Source organism: Lynx canadensis, chromosome A3, assembly GCF_007474595.2.
Source record: "Lynx canadensis isolate LIC74 chromosome A3, mLynCan4.pri.v2, whole genome shotgun sequence".
Classification (NCBI taxonomy): Eukaryota; Metazoa; Chordata; class Mammalia; order Carnivora; family Felidae; genus Lynx; species Lynx canadensis.
This window is the reverse complement of record NC_044305.1, coordinates 69,487,665-69,512,349: the sequence shown is the minus strand read 5'-3', so window position 1 is coordinate 69,512,349 and position 24,685 is coordinate 69,487,665. Positions and strand designations below refer to the sequence as shown.

Genomic DNA, 24,685 nt, shown 5'->3' with positions numbered 1-24,685 from the left:
GATGCTATTGTACACATTTATCCACTAGCATTCTTCTATTATATTTGTTAAGACCATATCCCTAAAAGTGCCTATGTTGATATTTCAGTTTCCAGTTGATATATTTTAAACAAAATTGATGACTTTTAATCCATTAATAATTTTAACAATTAAAAAGAGTTATTTGTTTAACCTTATGAAATGGTACATTTATAAGTTATTTTTCTCCCAGTTCCTACTCTTGCTGTTGTTTTGTTCTTCCTAAACACTTTTGGTCAAATAACCACTTTTAAGATTCTATTTAAGTAAAAGAATAAGACTAGAAATGTAAACGTGGATATATTTTATTATTGAAAGCATTGTGATAAATACTAAAACCTGGCTGTTGCCCTATTCCTGGAAGACAGATTTCTCTTCCATTTCTTACTGTATGCTGAGCCCTGTGTATCATTTTTGAGCCCTGTGTACTTGAATTTTTTAGTAGTTACTGGAAATAGTTCAAATCCCATACACTTGGATTGATTATGTGTAGGAAATACATGGAAAATCTGCTTGTGTACACATATATGTGTATGTGTATCTATCTGTATATACATATATATATATATATATACACACATATGGAAATACATGTAAATTTACGAGGATATGTAAATATGTCAATTATATGGAAATATAAAAGAAAGTTTAGCAAATATTGTCATTATAATAACAATTTTCATACTTATACCCTAAACAGAAGTACAAACTGAATAAACCATGACAAATTTTCCCTAATGGACAGCCCCCAAATGGATAAAACAACATCACTTCTCTTGCAGTGATTACTTCTTCTAGTTAATGGATTTAAAAGATAACTTTTTAACAAATTCAGTAAACTACCATTATTTGTAACGAACTATTAGCACACTGTAAATAAACCAAATTATGAATTTTAGTTACATAGGTTTATTTGTGTTTATGGAAAAAAAAGTATTAGAAATACTTAAAGGCAATGATGGTACATGGATGTAGAACTGGGGTGTCTTTAAGTGAAATTTCATGGCTCTTGGCAGTGGGCTTTATTCTATCCAAGTCCAGATCAGATTTAGGAATATAATCTTTTGGAATTGTAAAAAAATAACAATAACAATAACAATAACAATAATAATAATAATAAGGCTTTAAAAATAATTGCCTAGAACAACCACATCAGTGACATGTAAGAATGTTTGCTTAGCACAGGACAGTGAAAGACTTTTTAAAATTCCTTGCTCAGGACATGACAGTTTACCGAAATTTTGTCTCACATTCTTAAAATGCTGCCAATAGGAGGGAACCTGCTTCCCATGATTTTGTTTTCCCCTTTGAACGGTAGCGATGGAGCACTTGCATGATGTGTTTGATGCCTTGCATGAGGAAGACATGCAAAGGCAAAGGTCCAGTCTGCATGCTGCTTAATGAATGTTTTTCCTTTTCTCTCCCTCCTTGTCATGTGCTTTCAGAAGACAACAATGTGGAAGGTGGGTGCTTTCTACTTTATTTTCCAACTCTCATTTGCCTTTTATTTCATAGTGTTAATAGAGTACATCTCGAATTTAGACGGTAAGTTGAACTTATTTCTGAGCATTTGTTGATTTCTGGATTGTGTATCACTTTTCATATAGAACACACACCCTCAGCCCCGTCAGTCCCTAAGTATATGGAACTCCTTCAGCCTTAACTCCATCCCTTGATGGATTCCAGCATGCTATATAAACCTTAGAATGCTTATTGCAGTGTTCTGTATGGAAAAAATGATACAATCCTGCTTCTTTTGTTTTAAATGAGAAAGTATTTCTTTGCAGTTTCAGAGTTCAGTGCATGATCTGGTCTCCATTTTTTTTTCTTGATCAAAATGATTTATTTTCTTTTGGAAATGTTTAGCATTTCATCACCCCAAGCTCATTGGTTTAATTTCAAATGATTTGATTTATATAAAAACAGAGAATAAAGCATTGACTCTAAGTAAGAGGCATAAACTTAGATTAAAAAAATAAACCACTGGCCATTGGAAATGAAAGTATACAACACTCCAACGTGATTACTGGTAAGTATGTTTGTGATATTCTGTGTTTGTTAAATAAAAGTACCATAGTCTTTAAAGATTTTTTTTGAAATTATCTCTATCAAGGAACTTTGAGAAAGTTATACTTTTTTTCCTATCGAATCCAACAAACTAAAACATATTTCAACATTCTGATCTTTAAAGAACTTAAATGTATGTCAGTGTACTGCCTAAGAAATCTCTCAAGGATAAGAGTGCTAACTAGGTAATTGTGTAAGGGATGGTGATGTTCTGTCAACTTACATAATCACAGCATAACAGTTCTTGCAGACACATTGAACTAGCGTATATATTTCAGAAGTGTTTAACGTATTTCATTTTGCTGCGATATTCTGAAATAGAGCCATTCTGTAAGAATAATGAACATTTTTACAGAATGACAGATTTCTTTTTTTAAATTTTTTTCAACGTTTATTTATTTTTGGGACAGAGAGAGACAGAGCATGAACGGGGGAGGGGCAGAGAGAGAGGGAGACACAGAATCGGAAACAGGCTCCAGGCTCCGAGCCATCAGCCCAGAGCCTGACGCGGGGCTCGAACTCACGGACCGCGAGATCGTGACCTGGCTGAAGTCGGACGCTTAACCGACTGCGCCACCCCTTTTTTTTTTTTTTTTTTTTATTTTTTTTTTTTTTTTTTTTTTTTTTTTTGGAATGACAGATTTCTTAGAAAAAGACTTGCCATCTGAGGTTACAGATAAATAGCTGGTAAAGTCACCAAGATTTGATGTCTCAACGATTCATGGTGATGCTAAGTTGGTCAGGAGCAGGTTTCAGCATATTATTTGTGAAACTTTTCTGAACAATATAATTGTTTAGTTGCTGAACATTTCTATTCCATTATTTGAATAAAATAGAGAAAAACTTCAAAAGTAATCATCAGTGAGTGTTTTTCCAAGTGTTGGCTCTCTGTATGGCTTCTGTTTTTCTATACTATAATTTTAAAAGCATGTGAATATGTCTTGATAAGGAGGATATTACCCTGAAGGTCTGACATCTTTCAAAATCAGTGTCATTTATATGATGCATGTTAATTGGGATTGATTTTTTAAGTATCTTTTCAACTTTTTTTGCATTTCCTTAACATTTTATAAAATAGTCCATGTTTCTGTTCCTTCTTTTTAAATCCACTTGCATTCCAGGGGCTTTAAAAGCTTGAATGCCTCTTTCCTCACACATGCATCCCATGAAAAATTTTGACAAGATTTGCAGAGTATAGCCTATAAACTATTCAATCATAATTGTAACATTCCTATTTATAACATGACTTTGGCACTCTAGTGGGGATCCCTTAGAGGTAAGAAAGTCTAGCATGAGGAATGTGGATGTTTTTGAGGCTTACTAACTTCCATCCTTACTGAGGAGATATTAAAAACCACCATTAGAAGCATCTTATATATTTTCTAAAAGTTAGATCTTATAGAGAGATAAATCCCTGATTTCCTCTACAAAAAATTATTAACTCTTTTTAGAAAATACATGTACTAGTTTTAAAAGTGAAATTACATGAAAAATTATATAACCTACACATCATCACCAACAGATCATAAACTTTTTAATCTCCCTGTGTGATGTTTTTGTTAAAATCATTTTGAAAATACAAAAAGAGGCTATACTACAGAAGCATTAAACTTCTATGTTAAATTGTCTTTATATTTTGACTATATGTTGATTTGTAAATGTACTGCCCCACAGGAATGTTTAAATACTCCTAAAATTTTAAGGAAATAATGCACATTATTTCAGTATTGGTGCAAGTAATGTATAATGTAGCTCAATAAAGTCTCAAATATATTTTAAATAATACTAGGAAATATAAATTTTATTGAAATTGCTGTATGTACTACTATATTGCTGTAACATTTTCCCATGTTCTTGAAATAGACATGGATTGAGGAGAAGCTTTGTTGCTGAATATGGAATGAAGAACTAGGAATTAATACTTCTCAGTAAAAAATACCTTCTTGGATAGTGAAAGAGTTTTTGTTTTTGTTGTTGTTTTTTGTTTGTTTGTTTGTTTGTTTGTTTTAAGAACATTAGCAGTATTTAGTAGAGGAGTGAACTTCACTCTGAAGTCAATTGTCAAGTAACAGATAATAAGTATTTAAATAAAGGGAATTCAGTATTATTTTAGAAAACTTCCCTGATGAAATTAGTATTTATATAAAAACATAAAACTTAATATGTATTATATATGTATATGTGTGTGTGTATATATATATATATATATATATATATATATATATATATATCAACTTATGGTTCACTATTTAGGTAATGTTTAGGTGAAAGACTAAATAATTTTGTCCTCCATGGGAAATTTCTTGAGCCTATTTAAAGCTGATCCGTTGTTTCCTAAAAACATTCTGTAGTAAATTCTGACTTTACAGCTGCATGTTTAATAATCTATTTTTGTATTTGAACAAGCTTAGTCAATTGCTACATGTGTCAGACAAGGAGACATTTCTGCATTATCATTTCAGTGTGACTAAGGACTTTTTTAATTTAATTATAAAACTTCTCATTTTTTGATGAGGGGAAAAAGATCAGACCCAGCCCATGTTTCAGATATTCCTTTGGGTTTTAAAAAATATAATTTTATAACAAGCCCTGTGGTGGCAGTATCATCAAAGGGCATGAAGGACAGATGCAATATTTAAGGGATGATTGGTTGGATTTTAAGTCATGCTCTTCATTGTTCCAACTGATACATTGAAGAAATACACAGGGCAGCATATGCCAGTGTTTAAATTACAGTACTATTAACTCTTTGCCCCAAAGCATTCCAACCAGGGGTTGAAAGAATGCTTTTTGATTTGCCTCTGTGATACAGACATGTCTCATAGGAAACAAGATGTCTGTCACTGAACATTTTTGTCACCGTGACAACCCTGACTTCCCATGCTCCCTTGTTTATTGCTGACTGTGCTCTTGTTTCCCTTCAAGGTCTGGCGCACCTGATGATGGGCGACCAAGGTATGGGCTCTGTTCCTTTTCCACTCTGCTTTCAGTGTTTTCTTGTTCTGTAGCTGCTTTAAACCATCACTGCAAAGGATGGGCAAATGCTTGCAAATTATCTGGCTGCAAATTAAATACATAACTTTTGTTCACATTTTTTCATATGTTTTTTCCCCTTTATTTGTTAGTTTGATTTTGGTTTGCTCCTTTGACTTTTATTTTCCTTCATTCTTTGCACTATAATATCTGCAAATAAATGAGACATAAGAATTTGTGATTGAGACTTTGCATACATTTGTAAGCATATGCAGTTAAGGGTAGCTATAGTTAAGAAAAAACGAGAACCATCAGAAGTTAATATCTGAAATAGTATATTCAGTTTAATCTACTGTACCAGAAAGAGTCCATTTTTCACCCATGCATGGCAGTTTGGGAACATCCAGACATCTTTGGCTTCTGGCTTTTAGAATGCTGAGTATAGTGTTTCACAGAATCAATACTTTTTCTACCTATAGTATAGTCATTGTGTATCTTCTTTTTTGTGTAATCTTTTAAAAGTGAGCATGGACTTTTCAGTTTCCTTGCATGTATTTCCTTTTAAAAAGGGCAGATTTCTTAACAAATACTGATTATATCTCCATGTATTTTCAGACCCTTTTTTATGCTTTCTTGTCTTGTTTAATTTTCAAAGAGTACTACATTTACATATATTCATAATTCTTACTGTTGTTTCTCTCTCTATTCTCTTTGTATGGAAACCCTTTCTTCTTGGAACCATTTCATCAAATCCATAGGTAAAAGTAAAGGTATTACATTATTTTATTTCTTCTTAATATCATCTATATGAATTATAGTGTGTGTAAGTTACGCAAATGTATTTAGATCTTTTTGTATTAGTAGTGGGCACTGGGAGGTAGGTATGAGTGTTAATATTTTGTGAATTTAAGGTAAGAAAACTCCATCAAAATGTTGCCCTTTTTTTTTTTTGCTCTTTAGAGTGTTTTATCATGTCAGCTGCCTATATAATTAGTATATTTAGAAATTAACTTCAGATTTCAGTGTAATTTTTTGCAGTATCACTTAATGGTAGTTAAATGATGAGTGTAGTTACCATAAATATGTCATCTTCAAACATTGAGCTCAGGAGCACACCTGCCCCAACCATTTTGCATTGGGATGTAAGTGTAAGCATGTGCAGCATTGAAGTGTAGTGCTGTGCGATCATCACCTCTTTGCCTGCTAGATGTTATATATACACATTAATTCCATAAGAACCTGGAAAGGTAGTACCGTGAAAAAGCCAAGGAAACAAGACAAGCCTGTTCTTTCTTTTGCACATACTAACATTGTTTTAAGAACGTTACCATGCAGGTATACATTTCTGCATCACTTGGTAAGTCAGGCATGTGTGCTCCTTGACAGCACTGATGCCAGATTGAAAAGCATGCTTACTTTGCCATTTGGAACCATTGACCGTGTGTTTAGTGTTGCCATTAAATATAAGTAGGTGATCTGTAGCTGTGGTAAATATGTATCATAGCCTTTAAGCTAATCATTTGAACTATGTGTTAGTGAATGTTCCCTTGGTCTGTAGTTTTTTTTTGTTTTTTTTTTTTTTGTGGGTTTTGTTTTTTGTTATTTTAAATGCAGGGATTTGTCTTATCCTTAAATTCTCTGAGTTTTCTTGTGCTCTGAATGTTAATCTGGTGAATTGGGACGGAAGCTCGCAGTTCTTCACCCTTACATTGTGTCATCTAGCAGGGAAACTTTTCTGCTTGAAAAGCACCTGAACATGAGCCAGGCAATAAGTAAGAAATAATAGCAAAGTTTTAAATGTATAAATTAAAGCTTTCAAAACAAATGTTGCTTGGGTATTTTGAGCCAATAAAGAGATCATATGCTATTGTAGTTTGTGTTTTGGTCAACCATTTCCAATAATATAATTTAATCTTATTTTAAGCCTTCCAGCAACTACACAAATGACAGTATGTATCAATTGTTTTAGAAATGTTATGTACCATTTGGGACACTTTCTAAAGTTTTTTGGTCAAATTCCCATCTACTTCCCTTTCTTAGTGGGCATTCCACACCATGTTCCTTATTAGAGTACTCAGGATGGCGTAGAGGGAACTGTATTTATACTTTATTTTACTGACTGAGTGCAGTATATGCATATGTGTTTGTATCTATGAATGTATATACACATGTAATAAATATTCTAAATATACATATATATAAACATGATGTTGTAAAAAATTAACTCAAAAATAATTTTATAATTCTATAACCATTTAACTCTACCTATAGAATAATTCATATTTATATTCAGCTGATATTTGTTTTGATGTCATCAATGTTGTGTCACTTCATTTAGTTTTAGTATGTCAGTCTTAAGTGTTTTCTGTTGACATATGGGTCAAATATATTTCTACTTCACTATTTTTCATCAAGTAGTATTCCTTAATCAGCACAAAACTACAGAGCACAGGAATTTGGTTTTTCATTTACATTTTTCTTCTGTTAATGGGACCAGGATGCTTTTTGATGTTAAATAGGGAAAGAAGATTTTCAGATGGATTTGAGTATTTTGCAAATCAGAGTGGTAACATTTACATGTTGGTTAATTAGATATATATAAATGAGAAACATGATTTGTAAGTCCTTTAATTGCAAATCAATTCAACAAATCTGCCTTCTGAGCAAAAATACAATCTTGACTATGACGTGACATCCACACTCAAAGTGTGTCAGTGTAGTAGGGAAATGAAGACATGTGGACAAGTTAGTATAAATGACAGAATGCAAGTACCATGAGAGTGGAAAAAAATGTGGGCATTCAGAAACCATAAAGATAGCGTGAATCAGGGGCTCTCTGACATAGCTCTCCTTGTCCTGTGCCACATGTTGAAGGAGTCAAAAAATTTTAGAAGTTTTACATTGTAGGTTCCTATGTCAAGTTAAATCCTAGTTGTGCATGAAATAGTTGTTGAACCTTTCTAGTCTGAAATAACTGATTTGCATTGTAAATTAACACTTCCTAAATCTTTCCATACAACATAATTCTGAAGAATTTTTTGACACTGCTTTCCTCTTTACCAGTAGTGAATTCAAGGGACTCTGGAATGAAACATCTGTGCATCAAAGACTTTCCTTTTTTTGAATCCAGAGGCAAAATTGGATTCAGGAATGTTATTATTATCATTTTTTTTTTCTATTTGAGTTCTTAAATATTTTCTAAAATTTTAAATCCCCAATGATAGATGAAGGTCATTCCTTAAAAGAAAAAAGTAACTTATCTAAAGAGAACATTCTTCATCCTCCTCAGTCTTCTTCCTGGAGGTAAGCACTGATACCATTTTGTGATGTGTCCTTACATAGGTGGTGTGGATCTTTTCATACTCCTTAATTATTGATTTTTCAGAGTTTGGAAACTGCAAAATACCTTATAATTTGTACATGACAAGAACAACTAAGTCATGTTAAGGAGACATGCTAAAGATCATTGCTGTATGCTGGTAGAATCATAATGGGAAACATTTTCACTCTTCCCATATGCCATCTTGCCTCATAACTTCATTTGGTCATTCTGCTTCACACTTTAGAGTTAATTATTTGGATTTGTTTTCATGTTTTCTAAAGAAGGACATGTCACCTTTACCTGGATAGTTAGGAGTAAACTTTTTTTTCAATGAATCATAGCTTTCTTTGGGATACCTAGAGATAGGTATTATCCAGAACCAACCTTACTTCTGCTGTTCATTGCTAGATAGATTCAAGTGGTTTTTGTGAAATTGTGTTTGCTTTCTTTTTTAGGCTTGAAATTTGTCATTGGTATCATGAGGACCATTGACAATGCTAACTTTATTCTCCATTGTATTTAGAATTCAGGTTTGTCTATTTACCTGGGAATTTAGTTATTTTTTTTGTTTTTGTTTTTGTTTTCCCATGGTTGTTTAACTGGTCACTTCATTTCAATAATTACTTTATTTACTTATATTTTACTCTAACAGTTGTCTGAGAGAAATGAATGACCATTTAAATCAGAAAATGCCAAAAATGTAAGCTACACTGCAAATCCAGCCATTATGACTGGTTAATAGCTCATAAGCATAAGTTAAAAATTCATTTTGGTACTTTGGATGCTTGTATTTTCCTTTATAACAATGATTTTAGTGGTAATATTTATATGGGTGATTATATATTTATATTTAACGTCAACTTTTCCTAGTAGAATGTAAGCTCCGTGAGGGCAGAGACTTGTCTTTCTTTTTAAACATTGTATTTACAGAATACTTTCCTTGTTGTATCTTGAATTTACCATTTTTATGACTTAAGTGTGTGTATGTGAGGTGGGGGACTTGTGGGCACACATTGGAAGACATAGGTGTGGAGGAGGACATGGAGGGTTTGGAGTGGACAAAGTAGAGGGTGGAAAAGGAAGAGGAAATGTATGGAAATAACTAAAAAAATTGTAGCAACAAATTACATGGAATGTTCTCTGTCTCTCAACTTTATTTTGTTTCCTGTCATTCATATCCTTTTCTGTCTAGTAAGGCATCATTCCAATATCACTTCAATATGCCTTGGCATATGCACTGCAGTGGGTCTGTAAGAAAATGAAGTCCATGTATCTTTGTATTTAAGGGTTTTCAAGACTTTTAATGTAATTTGTGGTCACAGTGGTAAATGATCAGATTTTATTTTGTAGCTTTCACTATTCATACAATGACAGGCACAGAAATGTTCCTGAAATTTAAATCTGATGTTATGCTATCTGATGTGGTTCCCATTGAGGTTTTTTGTTTGTTTTTTTGCTGTTGTTGTTGTTGTTTTCTATCTCACTGTATCAACTGTGATGTACCATAAGACCTGTTTAGATTGGGTTTGGATTGTAAGCTTTGAAAAGAACCAAAGTTTATGTCTTATCTTGTGATATGAGCATATTTGCTGTTCCTGCATTCATAAACTCTACAGCATATTTGCAAAGTGAATGTCCATTTGACCATTTCAAATGAACATGTATTGTTTGATTATCCAGGTTTCTCATGTTGCCAGAAGGCCAAGGTATTATAAATACAACTGTCAGGTATATAATTATTGTAAAAATGCCTAAACTCGATTGTATTAGTGAAAGTGAAGATCTTAAAATAATTTATTAAAAAAATTAAAACAGATTTTTCTCAAAATGACTTGTATCAGTAACTAGATATGCTTGATTCCACTACAATTAACAATAACAAAGATTATATATTTAAAATTTTATCTGCGATGTCACACCACAACTAGCATTATATTTACTCTTAAAATATATTTGATATTATTAATATTTAGAAGAAAAATCATTTCATATTTTTATTCATTTCTCTTTGTTTCTATGATTTTTGTAACCATCTTTCAACCCTTGCATTGCTGTATAACCAATTTGTATATGAAGTACCCAGCTTCAAATAACTAACATCACGATGTATATTTGTTTTATAACTTTTAATATATTTCACTGTGGTTTTTGATGTGGAACTAATTTGATTTTGAAAATACCATATCGCTCTTCTTCTGTATGCTTTTATATCATATTTCCTCATTTAGCTTTATAATATTAAGTATTCATTATTCAGAAGCATTTGTGAATGTTGACAGAATTTTACCACATTGAAATGCCTATGTTTGGTGCGTATGTAAACTAAGCAATAATTTATCTTGAATTATTTGTTATTACTTTTACTGTTGCAGTACCAGGGGATGTTCCTCATTCACAGTTATAGAACATGGAAAGACTAGAATTTCATTTTATAAATCAGACATTAATATCTTCATCATCTTTATAAATATCTTCATCAATATGACATACATAAAAGGCTATGTAACTATTTAGAATATGGTATTTTTCAGTTCTTCTTTGGCCTACATGCCTATCACCTCTGGGTACAATCAAGAGAAATTACTTGAAAAGTAAATATTTATGTATTATCTCTTGCTGTGAATCAATTTTGTCATTATAGTTATTACTAATAAAGGTCCCAGCTCCTTCCAATCTCTGCAGTCTGGCTCTGTGGTAACATATTTCCCATGTCTTCATATATTCTGTAAACAGTGGCAACACTGAATAATAAACTAAACAAGGATTTTATTCGACTTGTAGTAGATTAATTTATCCTCTGAGAAGAACACAGAAAGGACTCTCCACAGTCTAATATTTTTAAGAATGAGGTAGTGTAAATATAAATTTAGATGTGCTTTACTGAAATAGATCAAAAATAGCAAAAAAGTTTAACTCATGGCATACTGGACTTTAAAATGATGCTTCCTTTTCCAAAATAATGATTTTTATCTGTCCATTTTAAAATGTATTTTTCATTAATCTATATTTTGTTTAAAGACCAACATCAGGAGTGCCTGGGTGGCTCAGTCATTTGAGCGTCCATCTTCAGCTCAGGTCACGATCTCATGGTTCTTAAGTTCGAGCCCCACATCGGGCTCTGTGATGCCTGCTTGGAGCTTGGAGCCTGCTTTGGATTCTGTGTGTCTCTTTCTCTCTCTGCCCCACCCCCACTCACTCTCTCTGTCTCTCAAAAATGAATAAACATTAGAAAAAATTTTTTAAAAAACATCAATACATTTAAGCTGGTAAGAGGGAATATATTTTTCTTAATTATGTTGGCCAGTGGTTTTAAAGAAAATTGTAATTTCGCAGAACGCTTAGCTCATTTACTAAAGAAATCTGAGGGGCGCCTGGGTGGCGCAGTCCGTTAAGCGTCCGACTTCAGCCAGGTCACGATCTCGCGGTCTGTGAGTTCGAGCCCCGCATCAGGCTCTGGGCTGATGGCTCAGAGCCTGGAGCCTGTTTCCGATTCTGTGTCTCCCTCTCTCTCTGCCCCTCCCCCGTTCATGCTCTGTCTCTCTCTGTCCCAAAAATAAATAAACGTTGAAAAAAAAAAAAAAAAGAAATCTGAGTCTTTAAATAGAATCCTAGAATTTTGGAGCAGGGAAGGACATTACAGATCATCTAAAAAAATGACACTCTTTTAACGAATGCTAGGAGGTATTGCTTATTATGATAGACAACACACTGTACAGACTTTGAACTAAAATAACTGGTATAAGATGAGCACTGGGTGTTGTATGGAAACCAACCTGACAATGAATTATATTTAATATAAAAAATAAAATAAAATAATTGGTATAAAATAACCAACCTTAGGAAACTTTAAAAACTTTCCTTATACAGGAATAATCATGAAACAATGTTTCATATTCTTATTCTTACAAAATAAATTTAGAGGTAGTGTGAAGGAAACCAATCATACAGTATTGTTTAGGATGCTATTGATTCTCATTTCAAGTGGTGTAAAATTTTACATTATAACAAGAGAGCAGTACAGTGTGTTGTAAGACTTCAAGAAGTCATAAGACCAGGGTTGAGATCCTGTATTTGTCCTTGTGCCAGTTATATAGCCTTACATGTATAAATCTTAAATGAAAATACTCCATCCTTGGGGCGCCTGGGTGGCGCAGTCGGTTAAGCGTCCGACTTCAGCCAGGTCACGATCTCGCGGTCCGTGAGTTCGAGCCCCGCGTCAGGCTCTGGGCTGATGGCTCAGAGCCTGGAGCCTCTTTCCGATTCTGTGTCTCCCTCTCTCTCTGCCCCTCCCCCGTTCATGCTCTACCTCTCTCTGTCCCAAAAATAAATAAACGTTGAAAAAAAAATTAAAAAAAAAAAGAAAATACTCCATTCTCAAGAATATGTTACATGACAAATTACGAAAGTCTTAGAAGATGGTTTTTATCAGTGGTGGCAATAAAATAAAAGAAGATACTATATATGTTTAGATTAAATGAATTTTAAAACGATCTGTAATTGCCAAAAGTTTAAAAACAGTATTAGTTTCTTAGTATCTTTTGTCCATCATATAACTACCTATAATTTATGATTCTGTGATTGTTTTAAGTTATAACTAATTGGACATCATTGTCCTGATGGCCCATACTACAGAGAATATTGGTACAATAAAGCATTAAAGGTTGACTTTACTTAATCAAAATTATTTAGATATTTCTGTAACTCTTCACATTTTCATCTTTCTCTTTAATAGAATGATGAAGCTCAAATTGACTTGCCTCTCCTTTGAACAAACCTAGGAGTTCATTGGCAAAGTGCTGGTTTATTTTATTTTATTTTATTTTATTTTATTTTATTTTATTTTATTTTATTTTATTTAAAAGGTTTATTTATTTTTGAGGCGGGGCAGGGGTAATGAGGAGGGGGACAGAGAATCTATAGCACACTCTGTGGTGACAGTAGAGAGCCCAATGCAGGGCTCAAACCCACTAACTGTGAGATCATGACCTGAACCAAAACCAAGAGTTGGATGCTTAACCAACTGAGCCACCCAGGAGCCCCAACAAAGTGCTGTTTTTTAGATGCAAATTTACAGTCTGAAGGGAACAGAGAAGTAAACATTTTCTTGTGCACTGGAAGTACCTGAGAAAAAACTTTTTTTGTATATCATTGTTTTGCCTTAGTAACAACTCCAAAGAGTGATACGTGAATTGAGCTTACACTAACCGCTTAGTCAACTGAAAACCAGATTTTCAAGGAATAACTAATTAGGGACTTCTCTTCCACCAGATTTTCAAGGAATAACTAATTAGGCACTTCTCTTCCTACATAGTATATTTGCTAGAAAATAACATATAATTACCTTGAAATACTTAAATAATTGGGTAGCATCCTCACATCCTTCAAGATTTTGTTCAAATGGCACCTTCTCAAGAGACTCACTCTGATTATTCTATTCAGTACTGTAATTGCCCTTCTCCTGAACCATCATACCCCAATCTGGTTTCTCCTCCATAAAAATTATTACCTTCTAGCATACTTTATTTTTTTTCATTTATTTTGTTTACTGTTTACTGTCTATTTTTCTCCCTCCAGAATACAAGAGGGCAGAGATTTCTAACCTGCCTTGGTGTATCTCAAGGGCCCCTAGAACAGGAGCTGTCACAAGTAGGTACTCAATAATACTTGTTTAATGACTCAACTGATGGGCTAAACAAGTTTGTAAAATTTTCATTTAGGTTTTACCACAGATATTATTATTTTTATAATACACCCATTTTAACATTTATTTTTCCTTCATGCAGGGCAAACCAGTTCAATAAAGCAGATTTTTTCCCCCTTGAACTGGAAGTATGGACTCAGCTTGACCCTTTTGATCTTCCTTGTTTCCTGCCCAATTTAGGTGATCTCAGAGGATTTGCAAAGGATTTGGAAACCCCTCCAACAACCACTGATGATCTGGACTTTCCTTTAAAATTCCTGTAACAACCAGTCTTAAAGTAATGTTTCTTTAAGAAAAGGGTAGTAATTCATCTTTGTATATCTTTGTGTATATATAGGTAACAGGAAGAGGCTCCTGGAAATTTGGCTTCTAAATAGCATTATTCATTGTGACTGTCAGGAAGTGCTTTTTGGCAGTTTGTGAGAGGGAAAGTTCCAAAGAATGAGGTAGATCCACTTGTTCAGATAGCTTAACTTATGCTTGTAACATTAAAAGAAATATTCGTTCTTCTCAGGTCCTCAAATAGCTCTGTATACCCAAAAGACCTTTGACTTCCCCCAGCCGAGGAATAAGTGATCATATGTTCAACTAGATGATTTATTAAGTAGTTCAGGTTCAGCCAGCTGTCCTAAGCCAAGGAATTTGCACTGAAGAATTACAGTGGTTGGAAATCACTGAATTAAAAAGCAAAAACAAAACTGCAGTGCCTAAGGTCATATTTCCCTTAAAATTAGTGTCTTATTGCTTGTCCTTTTGGTAGAGAGAGAGAGAGAGTGAGAGGGAGAGAGAGAGAATGGTTTCATTCAATTTCAGTCATATATTACTAAAAGCACCAATGAGATTCTTCTTTATGTGGGACTCTTATACATGGTATAAAGCTATAACTTTTCAGAATGGATGTTTTCAAGGTTTGTGACAGTAAGGAATATAAACAAGGCAATAATAGTTGCCATTTTTCAAGACATCTCTTTACACATTCAAATTATATCTTATACAAAATGTGTATTCTACTAAGTGCAGTTTTCCCTTTTCTGCTTGACTTTTTTGCCTATGAATTGCTGTGTGCCTATGACCACAGGATAGCTCACTCAGAATAGTAGCAGCTGAAGTAATCTCCAGTAATTGTTAGTCTTTACTTTCCACCAAGTAATGTGCAGGGATGCTGCCAGAGTTGTGAACCGAGAGCAGGGTTCCCTTTCATCTTAAATAACTTTTTTTATTACATAGCTCAGATATAAACCAGAAAATTTGACTACTAAGACAAATGGTAATTGAGGAAATTAAAACAACTCATATGTTATATGAAGTTTCTAAGCAATATTTTATTTTTTGGCCTGAATTACCTGGTCAACTGACCCAGTTCTCCATTTCATTTTCTAGACTTGGCAGTCTAAAGTCAGTAGACATTTGGAGAAAATTAAATTACTCCATTCAAGGAGACAATCAAATTTAGATTGGACTACACTACTGCCAGAGGGATGAAAATCCCTAAATTGGTCAGTTGTGATTTTCGTTCACAGGGAAATCCTCATTCACAAGCTAACCATAGAATTTTTGCAGATAGCTAGTGGCAACATTTGCCAGAAATCTTCTGTTAAACTTAGGGAAAAGCTATTTTTGATGCTATGTCAACCTAAAAGAATTATGTGATGGCTTGTTATGACTGTCTTTGTAGTGATTATTTGTTGAGATAAAAGAATGCAGTTATCTGACTGACAGTCAGCAGGGCATCCATTTTGAATTGCTTCCCTAGGAGAGCAGTTGGATTTGCACTGACCTGTATGTACTTGCTGTGACCAGTGGTATTCTTTGTGAGAGGACTGAATGAAGTTAGGAGTCATTCATTGTGTTGGGAAGGGAGAGAAGCTGACTGATCCAAAAGAAAGCCAGAATTTGAACTGATGCATGTGAGGACAATTTGATTTGGCACTTGCCCTCTTATTGTTTATAAAGAGTAATGTCGTGACCTATTAGAGTAAGTCACTGTTGCTTTTTTCTTCAACTACTTCAAACATGTCATTCCCAATTAAAAAAAAAAATGTCCTGTATAAAGGAGCACTGCGGTTTCAGCAAGGCTGGTAACGTAACTTACCTCCTTTGTTAGAACATCTGAACAGTCTCTCAAACACCATTACAAACCTTGACCTCATTACCATTGTTCTGATGCCACAGTTTGCAAATTGACTTCCCTCCCCTCCTCTACCCACCACTCAACGGGGGGCACATTTTAAGCATTTTTAAAGTTTATTTATTTATTTAGAGACAGTATGAGTGGGGGAGGGGTAGAGAGAGAAGGAAAGATGCAGAATCCCAAGCAGGCTTCATGCTGTCAGCACAGAGCCTAGTGTGGGGCTCAGACTCACGAACCGTGAGATTATGACCTGAACCAAAGTAGGATGCTTTAACTGACTGAGCCACCCAGATGCCCTGGGCACATTTTAAAAATACAGATCTTCAAGGAACTTAACAGGGAATTGTAATCAATAGGTCTAGGATATATTAGAATTCTGTACTTTGAAAAGAGTCCTCAATGTCCCCAGAAGCTTCTACAGGTCAGCCATTTTGTGGAAGTATTAACAACTCAGTTAATTGGCTTTTGGGACATAAGAGTTGACAATTTGAACTTCATGGTGATGACAGTAATTTATTTTTTTCTTGCAAGAGGCAACTTTTTAATTCAATCCATATCACTTCTGCATTGACTTGTCTTGCTAATAAAAAAAAATCTTGCTTTAAGAGAACTTGGTCCATTATGAACAGATGAGGAAGTAATAGATAGTTTTTCAGTTAGGCCTTCCCTTTATCCTTGAAACTAAACATTTGGTTTTCACACTAGTAAAGGTGTCACTGGGTTCTCTCAAACCTCATGGGAAAGGTCATTAAAACTTTTGTTGTGTAGAATTCAGATAGGTGCTTAAAAAAATCAAATTGGATATGTGGCAACATTTAAACTTTGTATGTGGTGCCCACCCATGGGTAATTTGTAATATATTCTAGGATCTTTGTCCATATTAGGCCATGGTAAAGAGATCCAGACAAAGGGAAAACCAAACAGCAAATGCTGTGCTCACATCAGAAAGATGCCACAAATATATCTCTATACAATGAAAGGTTGATTTTGATACTTAAAAAAAATTGGAAATTATGGTGAAAGAGTCATTAAATAAAATAAGAATAAGCCATTTCTACAAAGGTCAAGCTTTAAGGGGTGGAAATTCGGTCCCTGGAGTCTAGTAAAAAATAAAAATTGTTCTTATGAGATGTCTTAGAAATGACTGACACAGACATAAGACTTAGATGGATGTATATTATCAGTTTTTAAATATCTACAAAAGGAAGTGATAAAAAGAATGTTGTGAGTACCAAGAAAATCAGGGAGAGGAGTGCTGAAGGTCAGAAGCTCCAGGAGTGGCCCATGGGAGGGTTATCATGTGGTTGCAGTGACAGCACAATATTATTTCCCCAGATGGCAAAAATGTGGAAGAGTAATGGTAGCAGCCTGATAGGGCACTTCGGGAACTAGAAAGCTATATAAATGAATGGGTACATATATCATGTGATTTCAGGGGATACCAAAAATAACCCCTTGGCAAAGATATAAATCTCTCAGTAGCCCTACCCTCTTACTAACTGACTGCCTGGTATACAGTATTTGAAAGTGCCATATATTTTCAATTAACGTATTTGTTCTTAAAAAGAGATCTGCGGAAATGGGGCACCAGACAACTAGATAGATACTTCTTGGTGAGTGAAACCTCACTTGGGATCATCCAGCTGTTAAGTGAGCCTTAGTGAAATCTAGGCACATTGACATGACTGATGCTTACAGTCAAGGAGGAAGCAGAATCCGCTGAAGGAAAGAGCCTTATTTATTATTATTATTATTATTATTATTATTATTGGCCAAGGACTAGCTACATTAGCAGTGAACATTCAATCATTGTATATACTGATGGCTAAGCAAAGTGGATTATTCTGTCCTTAGGGACCAATGTTACACCTAATATTTATCTTTTGTTGTAAAATAGGCATAGTGGAGTATTCTGTCTGTAGGACCATTGTTACACTTAATGTTTACCTTTATTATAAAATTCTCTTGCTGGATTTCATTCATTAATTTAGTCATTGTTAGTCATTGGCATTAGGATGTGAGACCATTGATGGCAGTGGTTTTACTATTTTTAGTTTTTCATTGAGGACAGAGCTTGGTAGGTGATAGATACTCAGTAAAACTTGATACAAAGAAGATGGTCAAAGATCATGGAGATTGGAGTTGAGTATATCTGCATTTAGACCTTAAACTTATTATATATTAGCTGTGTGTCTTTGGGAAAGTTATTTGACTAATGTGAACCTCATTTTCCTCATCTGTAAAATGAAGATAATAAAACCCACCTCTTTTTGTTAAAAGGATTACATGTATGGTTATCAGTAAAGTATTTCTAGAGCACAGTGAACACTCAGTTATAGTACATGTGGTAGAATATTGGAGGTCTCTTTCAGATGGATGATTCAAATACAATTAAGTTGTTTTCAAGGAAAACAAAAGGTAACTTTTGAAGTCACAAACTACATGGAGGCAAGATTTTTTTTTAAGATCAAAGACATTTATCATTTATATACAGTTTAAAGTTTCATGAGGCACAGATGTAGAAACAGGAAATAAGGTGAATGAGGGAGTAGAAGTTGGAGTTTTATACTATGAAGTGAGCCTAAAAATGCTGAGCAAGAAATATTTGTCATCTTTTTTACCTCTAAATAACAAAAGCAAGATGTTTACTTTTCATTTTTCTTGTTTCCTTGATTAGGGTATTAAGATTCTGTTTAAAATGCACTAGTTTTAGCATAAGTCAGGTAGGCTTTTTGTTCTCCATGGCTCAATAAGAAAAAGTTCAGCTTGCTTTTGACTTGTTTTGCTTAATCACTTTTCTTCTTTAAAAGGCAATATACAGAAAAACAAAAATACTCACAATTCCTTCCTGTCCTTGAATTTCCTTCCTGGGTGTGTTTTGGAGAGTTAGAAATTACATGAAAATTATAAGAGATTGAAAATTTATGAGAGTATATAAAGCTAGGTTTGGGAGTGGGTACTTGTTCATGTGACTTGGTAGGTCTGTTAGTACTTTGGACCCAAAGATAACATTTAAGTTACCAGTAATTTACTATGATTCAGAAAGTATGTGGTAATGTATCTTAAACCAAAATTATGAAATTCACTAAAATCAGAGAATCACAGTGCAGGTTTCTCCCGCTGTCTGAAAGTAGAACATTCCTAAGAAACCTTTCATAAGCTGAAATGGCATAAAAGGATGAGGTGATGAGGCAATTACTATTACTTTATATGAAGTTTTTAAATATATTTCCCAGACCTAAAAATTAAGGTCTCTTAGGCTTTTCTGAGGCGTTAGGACATATCTTCTTAACAGGTGCACACAATAAATCGAGATAAAGTACAGATGCTCAGAGGTACACTTTGAAGGTATGGCTGCTTGATGCTGAGATGCTGAGTGTAGTTCCGGAGCAAGGCACTTGGAGGAGCCACTTTGGTTGCTCTCGGTACATACTGCCTCAATAGTGGCAAATAGGCTGCAAAATAAATGCTGAAAGCTATTTTCACTTTTAGACTTTTTTTTTTTTTTTTTTTGGAAAAGCAAAAACCATGTGGATTTATTTTGGTTAGCAAAAACAGGTACTAATATACGTCCTTGGTAAAAGGCAACCGGTGTGACGTGAACTTTCAAAAAGTAGGGTGTATGTGCACCTGCTTTTACATGGAAAAGGACTTAATGAATAATAGAGTAGTAAATTTGACTGATGATCCAAGCTGTGTTTCCATGTTCAGAAGGAGGGTGTACGTGCTACTTCAGTAACAGTCTTTTTAAGGAGAGTTTTAATTATTAAAGAGTTTTTCTTCTTAGTTTGAGTCAAAATATGCCTACTGAAACTATCGCCAATTAGCCATCTGCATGTTGTTATTGTTACTAACTAAGATATTTATTGAGTTTCTCCAGTGTGCTGTGCTGTGTGTTTTCAAATTATCTGGAGTTAAACACAGTCTGTCTAATTCCTCATCCACGTTTGAAAAAATAATTTCTATAAATACATCCTCCACTCTCATACCCAAACCCCAGTTTTTCTTTTCCAAATTTTATAACTTCAGCTTCTAAAACATTTCTTCACAGTGTTTAAATCCTCCCCATGTTCTTCCTGGCCATCTCCTCCTCCTGGTCTGGACACAAATTATAATTGTCAGAATCTTTTGTAAAGTCAAGTTCAAAATTAAAATTAATCTCAGTAACCCTGATGTCTGAGCAGGGCACAGTAAAATGGAAGCATCCTCTGGTTCCGAAAATAACGACACCTATAGTCAGAGAGGGGTGTGTGTGTGTTGTGTGTGTGTGTGTGTGTGTTGTTTGTTGTTTTTCTGTTTTTGTTTTTTGGGTTTTTTTTAGTTGACTTATTTATTTTGAGAGAGTAAGAGAGCCGCGGAGGGACAGAGACAGAGGGAGAAAGAGAGAATGCCAAGTAGGCTCTGTGCTTCAGGGCTTGAATTCACAAACCATGAGATCATAACCTGAGCTGAAACCAAGCGTCAGACACTTAACCGACTGAGCCACCCAGGCACCCATTTTTGTTTTGATCAATGTTACCATTTTGTTAACTCATACTAAATTTTTAGTCAGTTGAAACCTCTTTTAAGTTTTCTACCTGAACTGCTGGTAAGTCAACCTTACTTTCTACTCAGTAGTTAATTTTGTGAGCCTACTTTGAAGCATGAAACATGTTTCTATTCAATTTCATCTTCAATCATTTAAAAAGATTTTAAATATCTACTCAGTGTCCTATGCAAGATGCTGGGAATATAAAAGTAAATAAGTCATAGTATATGGGAAGGTATCCATCCTAGAGAGCTTTATAGCCCAAAAGTAGTAGGTAAAGTCATTCAATATGTAAGTCCCATCAACACTTAAAAGCCCTATGATAGAAGTCATTTACAAGTACCAACAATCCTCATTAGCTAAGTCTCACAGAATAATTGGATGTTCACTAGATTAACATGGTTGAGTAATGTGTTTTCTGTCAATGCCATAATAAGTTCCATAAATATAACATCTTAACATGAATTTGTTATCTTGCAGTTCTGTGTGTTAGAAATCCAACACAGGTCTAAACTCTGTCAGCAGGTATGTGTTCCTTTCTATAGGGTCTTAGAGGAGAATTGGCTTTTGTTTTCCAGCTTTTTGAGGCTAGAAAAAAACTTCAGTCATGACTCCTTTCCCCCATCTTCAAAGCCAGTAACCATACATGTCTCTGACCATTCTTCTGTAGTTGCATTTCCCTTGGACTCTCTTCTTCTCTTTCTTTTTTCCACTTATCCTTAACTGGAAGAACAAAAGAAAGTTCCTGGAGTAAGTAATAGTTGAACCAGAAGGGGTGAGAAGTGAGGTAGACTTTCCAGGGAAGGGAGCAACTAGAAGATAGAGCAGCATGGTCAAAAACATTGAAACGGTATCATGCAGAGCATGGCACAATGTAGTTGAAACACTGGTAAGGCTAAAGGGAGGTTTATAATCAGGGAACTGGTCCACAACTGTAGTTATTTTTTTTAATCTAATTTGAATGTCTTAGGGTAGGTATGCTTTCTCTAAATCAGCACACTCTCTATAACTCCCTGTTGTGTACCCTAAGTAGATTTACACATCAATATTTATTACCTGGTGCCTTAGATATCTGGTATATGATCCTACGTTTAGAAACACACTTTGCAATCAGTACACTGCCAATTTGTGTGTGTGTGTGTGTGTGTGTGTGTGTGTTTGGGGGGTGAATTATCATAGCCCTAATTTAGGAAGACATCTTAATGGCAGAGTGAATTGCAATGCATAGTATTGAAGAAAGATGGTATCATTGGAGGGAAGTAAATGAGGAGGTTGTAAAAAACAGTTCTGGTTGAAGGTAATGGACCCTAAATTATTGTAAGAATTGGGAAAAGTAAGGAGGGATCAAAGTGCAAAGCCAGATTCAAAATTCCTTCAAGACATGGTCTTGGTCTTGTTTTTTCTGTGGTGCTTAATATAGGGCAAGACACAAAGTAGAGGCCTAATAAATGAATGGATGAAGACATTTGAGAAGTTGAATATGAGAAGTGAAAGGAAGTAACTGAATATGACTTTAAGAGCCCAAATACAAATACCTGGAAGGGTTATGCTTCTGAAAAATGTCTGTGAGAGAAGAAAATTCATCTTCAATAAAGTTCAGAAAAGACATTCAAGAAAGCAAGTGAACCAATAGATGAATTAAAATATCGGGGCGCCTGGGTGGCGCAGTCGGTTAAGCGTCCGACTTCAGCCAGGTCACGATCTCGCGGTCCGTGAGTTCGAGCCCCGCGTCAGGCTCTGGGCTGATGGCTCAGAGCCTGGAGCCTGTTTCCGATTCTGTGTCTCCCTCTCTCTCTGCCCCTCCCCCGTTCATGCTCTGTCTCTCTCTGTCCCAAAAATAAATAAACGTTGAAAAAAAAATTAAAAAAAAATATGAATATGGCCCTCAGGATAGAGCTTAAAATTAAAAGAAAATATGGAGATCTTCAATTTGGAGGTGATGGTGCATTTGAACTCACCTAGCAAAAACATGTATCAAGATAAAATACGGATTAGTAACTGTTAAAAAAAAACACATTTAGTGCAGACCCATAGTTTTATGGATGGAGAAATTGAGGGGCAAAGAAATGTTTGTTTTTTCCAAAGCTGTCCAACCAATAAATGAAATAGTTGGTTGTAGAACATAAAAAGATGTAATTTGGATCACAACACATTACTTCAATGACTCCTATTTCCCACTGAAAGTTTCACACTGAATCTTTCTCTACTTAGAAGACAGTCATTTTTACCTCTTTGATGTTGTCAAATCTGAAGTTTTATCTGTTTGGACAATTCAGGCATAGACTGTTTAATTGTTATTATTGAGATAATTTTTCCTGAATTTATTTTATTTTTTTATTATATGAAATTTATTGTCAAATTAGTTTCCATACAACACCCAGTGCTCATCCCAAAAGATGCCCTCTTCAATGCCCATCACCTACCCTCCACTCCCTCCCACCCCCCATCAACCCTCAGTTTGTTCTCAGTTTTTAAGTCTCTTATACTTTAGCTCTCTCTCCCACTCTAACCTCTTTTCCTGATTTTCATGATCTAGTATAAATAGAATGTTGCTGCAAGGAAGGCTGGGCTGAAAGCTACTAGTTTTATTTAATCAATTCTGAGTACTTTGTCCTGGCCACCCTGACTTGTCTCATTTCTTGAATCATATAGCTGTTACAAATCAAATTCTTTAGTTCTAAATTTCACAGAATTATCTATGCCAGTAGATATCAGGTTGTATTTTATGAAGCCTAAGTGTTGAGTAGGCACCACAGGACCACCACTGGGGGTTAAGAGCACAGGGAGGAGAGGACTTAAAGCCTCTGCCCTGCTTCAAACAGTGTACCATAGCCTACAATCTGTTTCTTATATTGAGCATTCTTCAAGATTTTGCATAAAGGAAGGGTCTCTTATTTTAACACATTTCTGAAACTACTAGAGCTTTTTAATCTCAGGGCTATGAGCAACATTTCAGATTTTTTTTTCTTTTTGAGTTTGTGAATTACATTGAAACACTCCAAATCCTGTTGCTTCAAATGAGTAAATCATACAAATTAAATTTTACCATAAAAGTACCATGGAGCCACTTAGCCCTGGGTGAGCAACATTCTGGCCTTTGCCAGCACAGCTCCCTTAGGCTAAGGCCATATTGAGAAGAAAGGTTTTCAGGTTTTCACAACTAAATGAGAGGCTTTCTACTGAGACAAGATAGAGGTAAACCTTGAGACATTTTTTCTTTTTCGGAAGCAATAAAATATGTTCTTATCTTTCTCCTTTTCTGTTTGTTTCTACTGGCATTTATAAAACAAGTGTTATTTTGTGTTATAATTTACAAATGGTTATTCATAAGGTTCAAAGGGTGTATTAGGAGGTACTGTGACAGTAGTGTATTAAGAGTAAATGTCACCAACAAAAACAAATCTTCCCAAAAACTTCTATAATAATTGCATTATTAAAGACTAATTATTTTTTAAAAATACATTTACTTCCAAGACAACCAAATAGTTATAAGGCTTTGTCTCAAGTAGATTAAGGTCTTAACCTAGTTAGAGTGCATTTTGATCAGTAGCACTGTGGTGAGAGATAGTTAAAATTTAGGTTGGGATGGTCTGGATGGTGAATCCCTAGAGAGCAGAGAACATAAAGAGATTTAGAAGGGTGCCCAAACTTATTTCAGTATCTTATTTTTTTAGTATATTTATTTTTTTTTAAGTTCTAGCCTTCTCTATAATAAAAAAGTAACTTTATTCTTCCTATTTGTCTTGTTCCTGTAAAATTATATATTGGTGCTGGGTAGGAATATATGCTCAATATCTTCTTGTATAAAAAGATGTTGTCATAATTTTATATTCTTCTTAGCCCTATCTTTGATTCATAAATAGCTGTTTATGATTTGTAAAGTCATGTTCTGCAATTCCCCTAATCCTTCCTTACCTTATCTACTTCAAATAATACTAGTACTAG

The 24,685-nt window shown here is 34.5% G+C and overlaps 1 protein-coding gene across 2 annotated transcripts in view; it reads left to right on the top strand.

Annotated features, from left to right (window-relative positions):
- The window catches only part of LOC115510575 (neurexin-1-like), a 423,328-nt gene that overhangs the window by 97,992 nt on the left and 300,651 nt on the right, over positions 1–24,685 (top strand). Inside the window, exons 2-4 of one of the 2 annotated variants that reach the window (XM_030310572.1) lie at positions 1,464–1,481; positions 5,011–5,040; positions 5,817–5,828. The exons of the other annotated variant lie outside the window; for it this stretch is intronic. Coding sequence (XP_030166432.1) covers positions 1,464–1,481; positions 5,011–5,040; positions 5,817–5,828 — 60 coding nt within the window. The remainder of the gene's footprint in view (positions 1–1,463; positions 1,482–5,010; positions 5,041–5,816; positions 5,829–24,685) is intronic. 2 annotated transcript variants of the gene reach the window in all.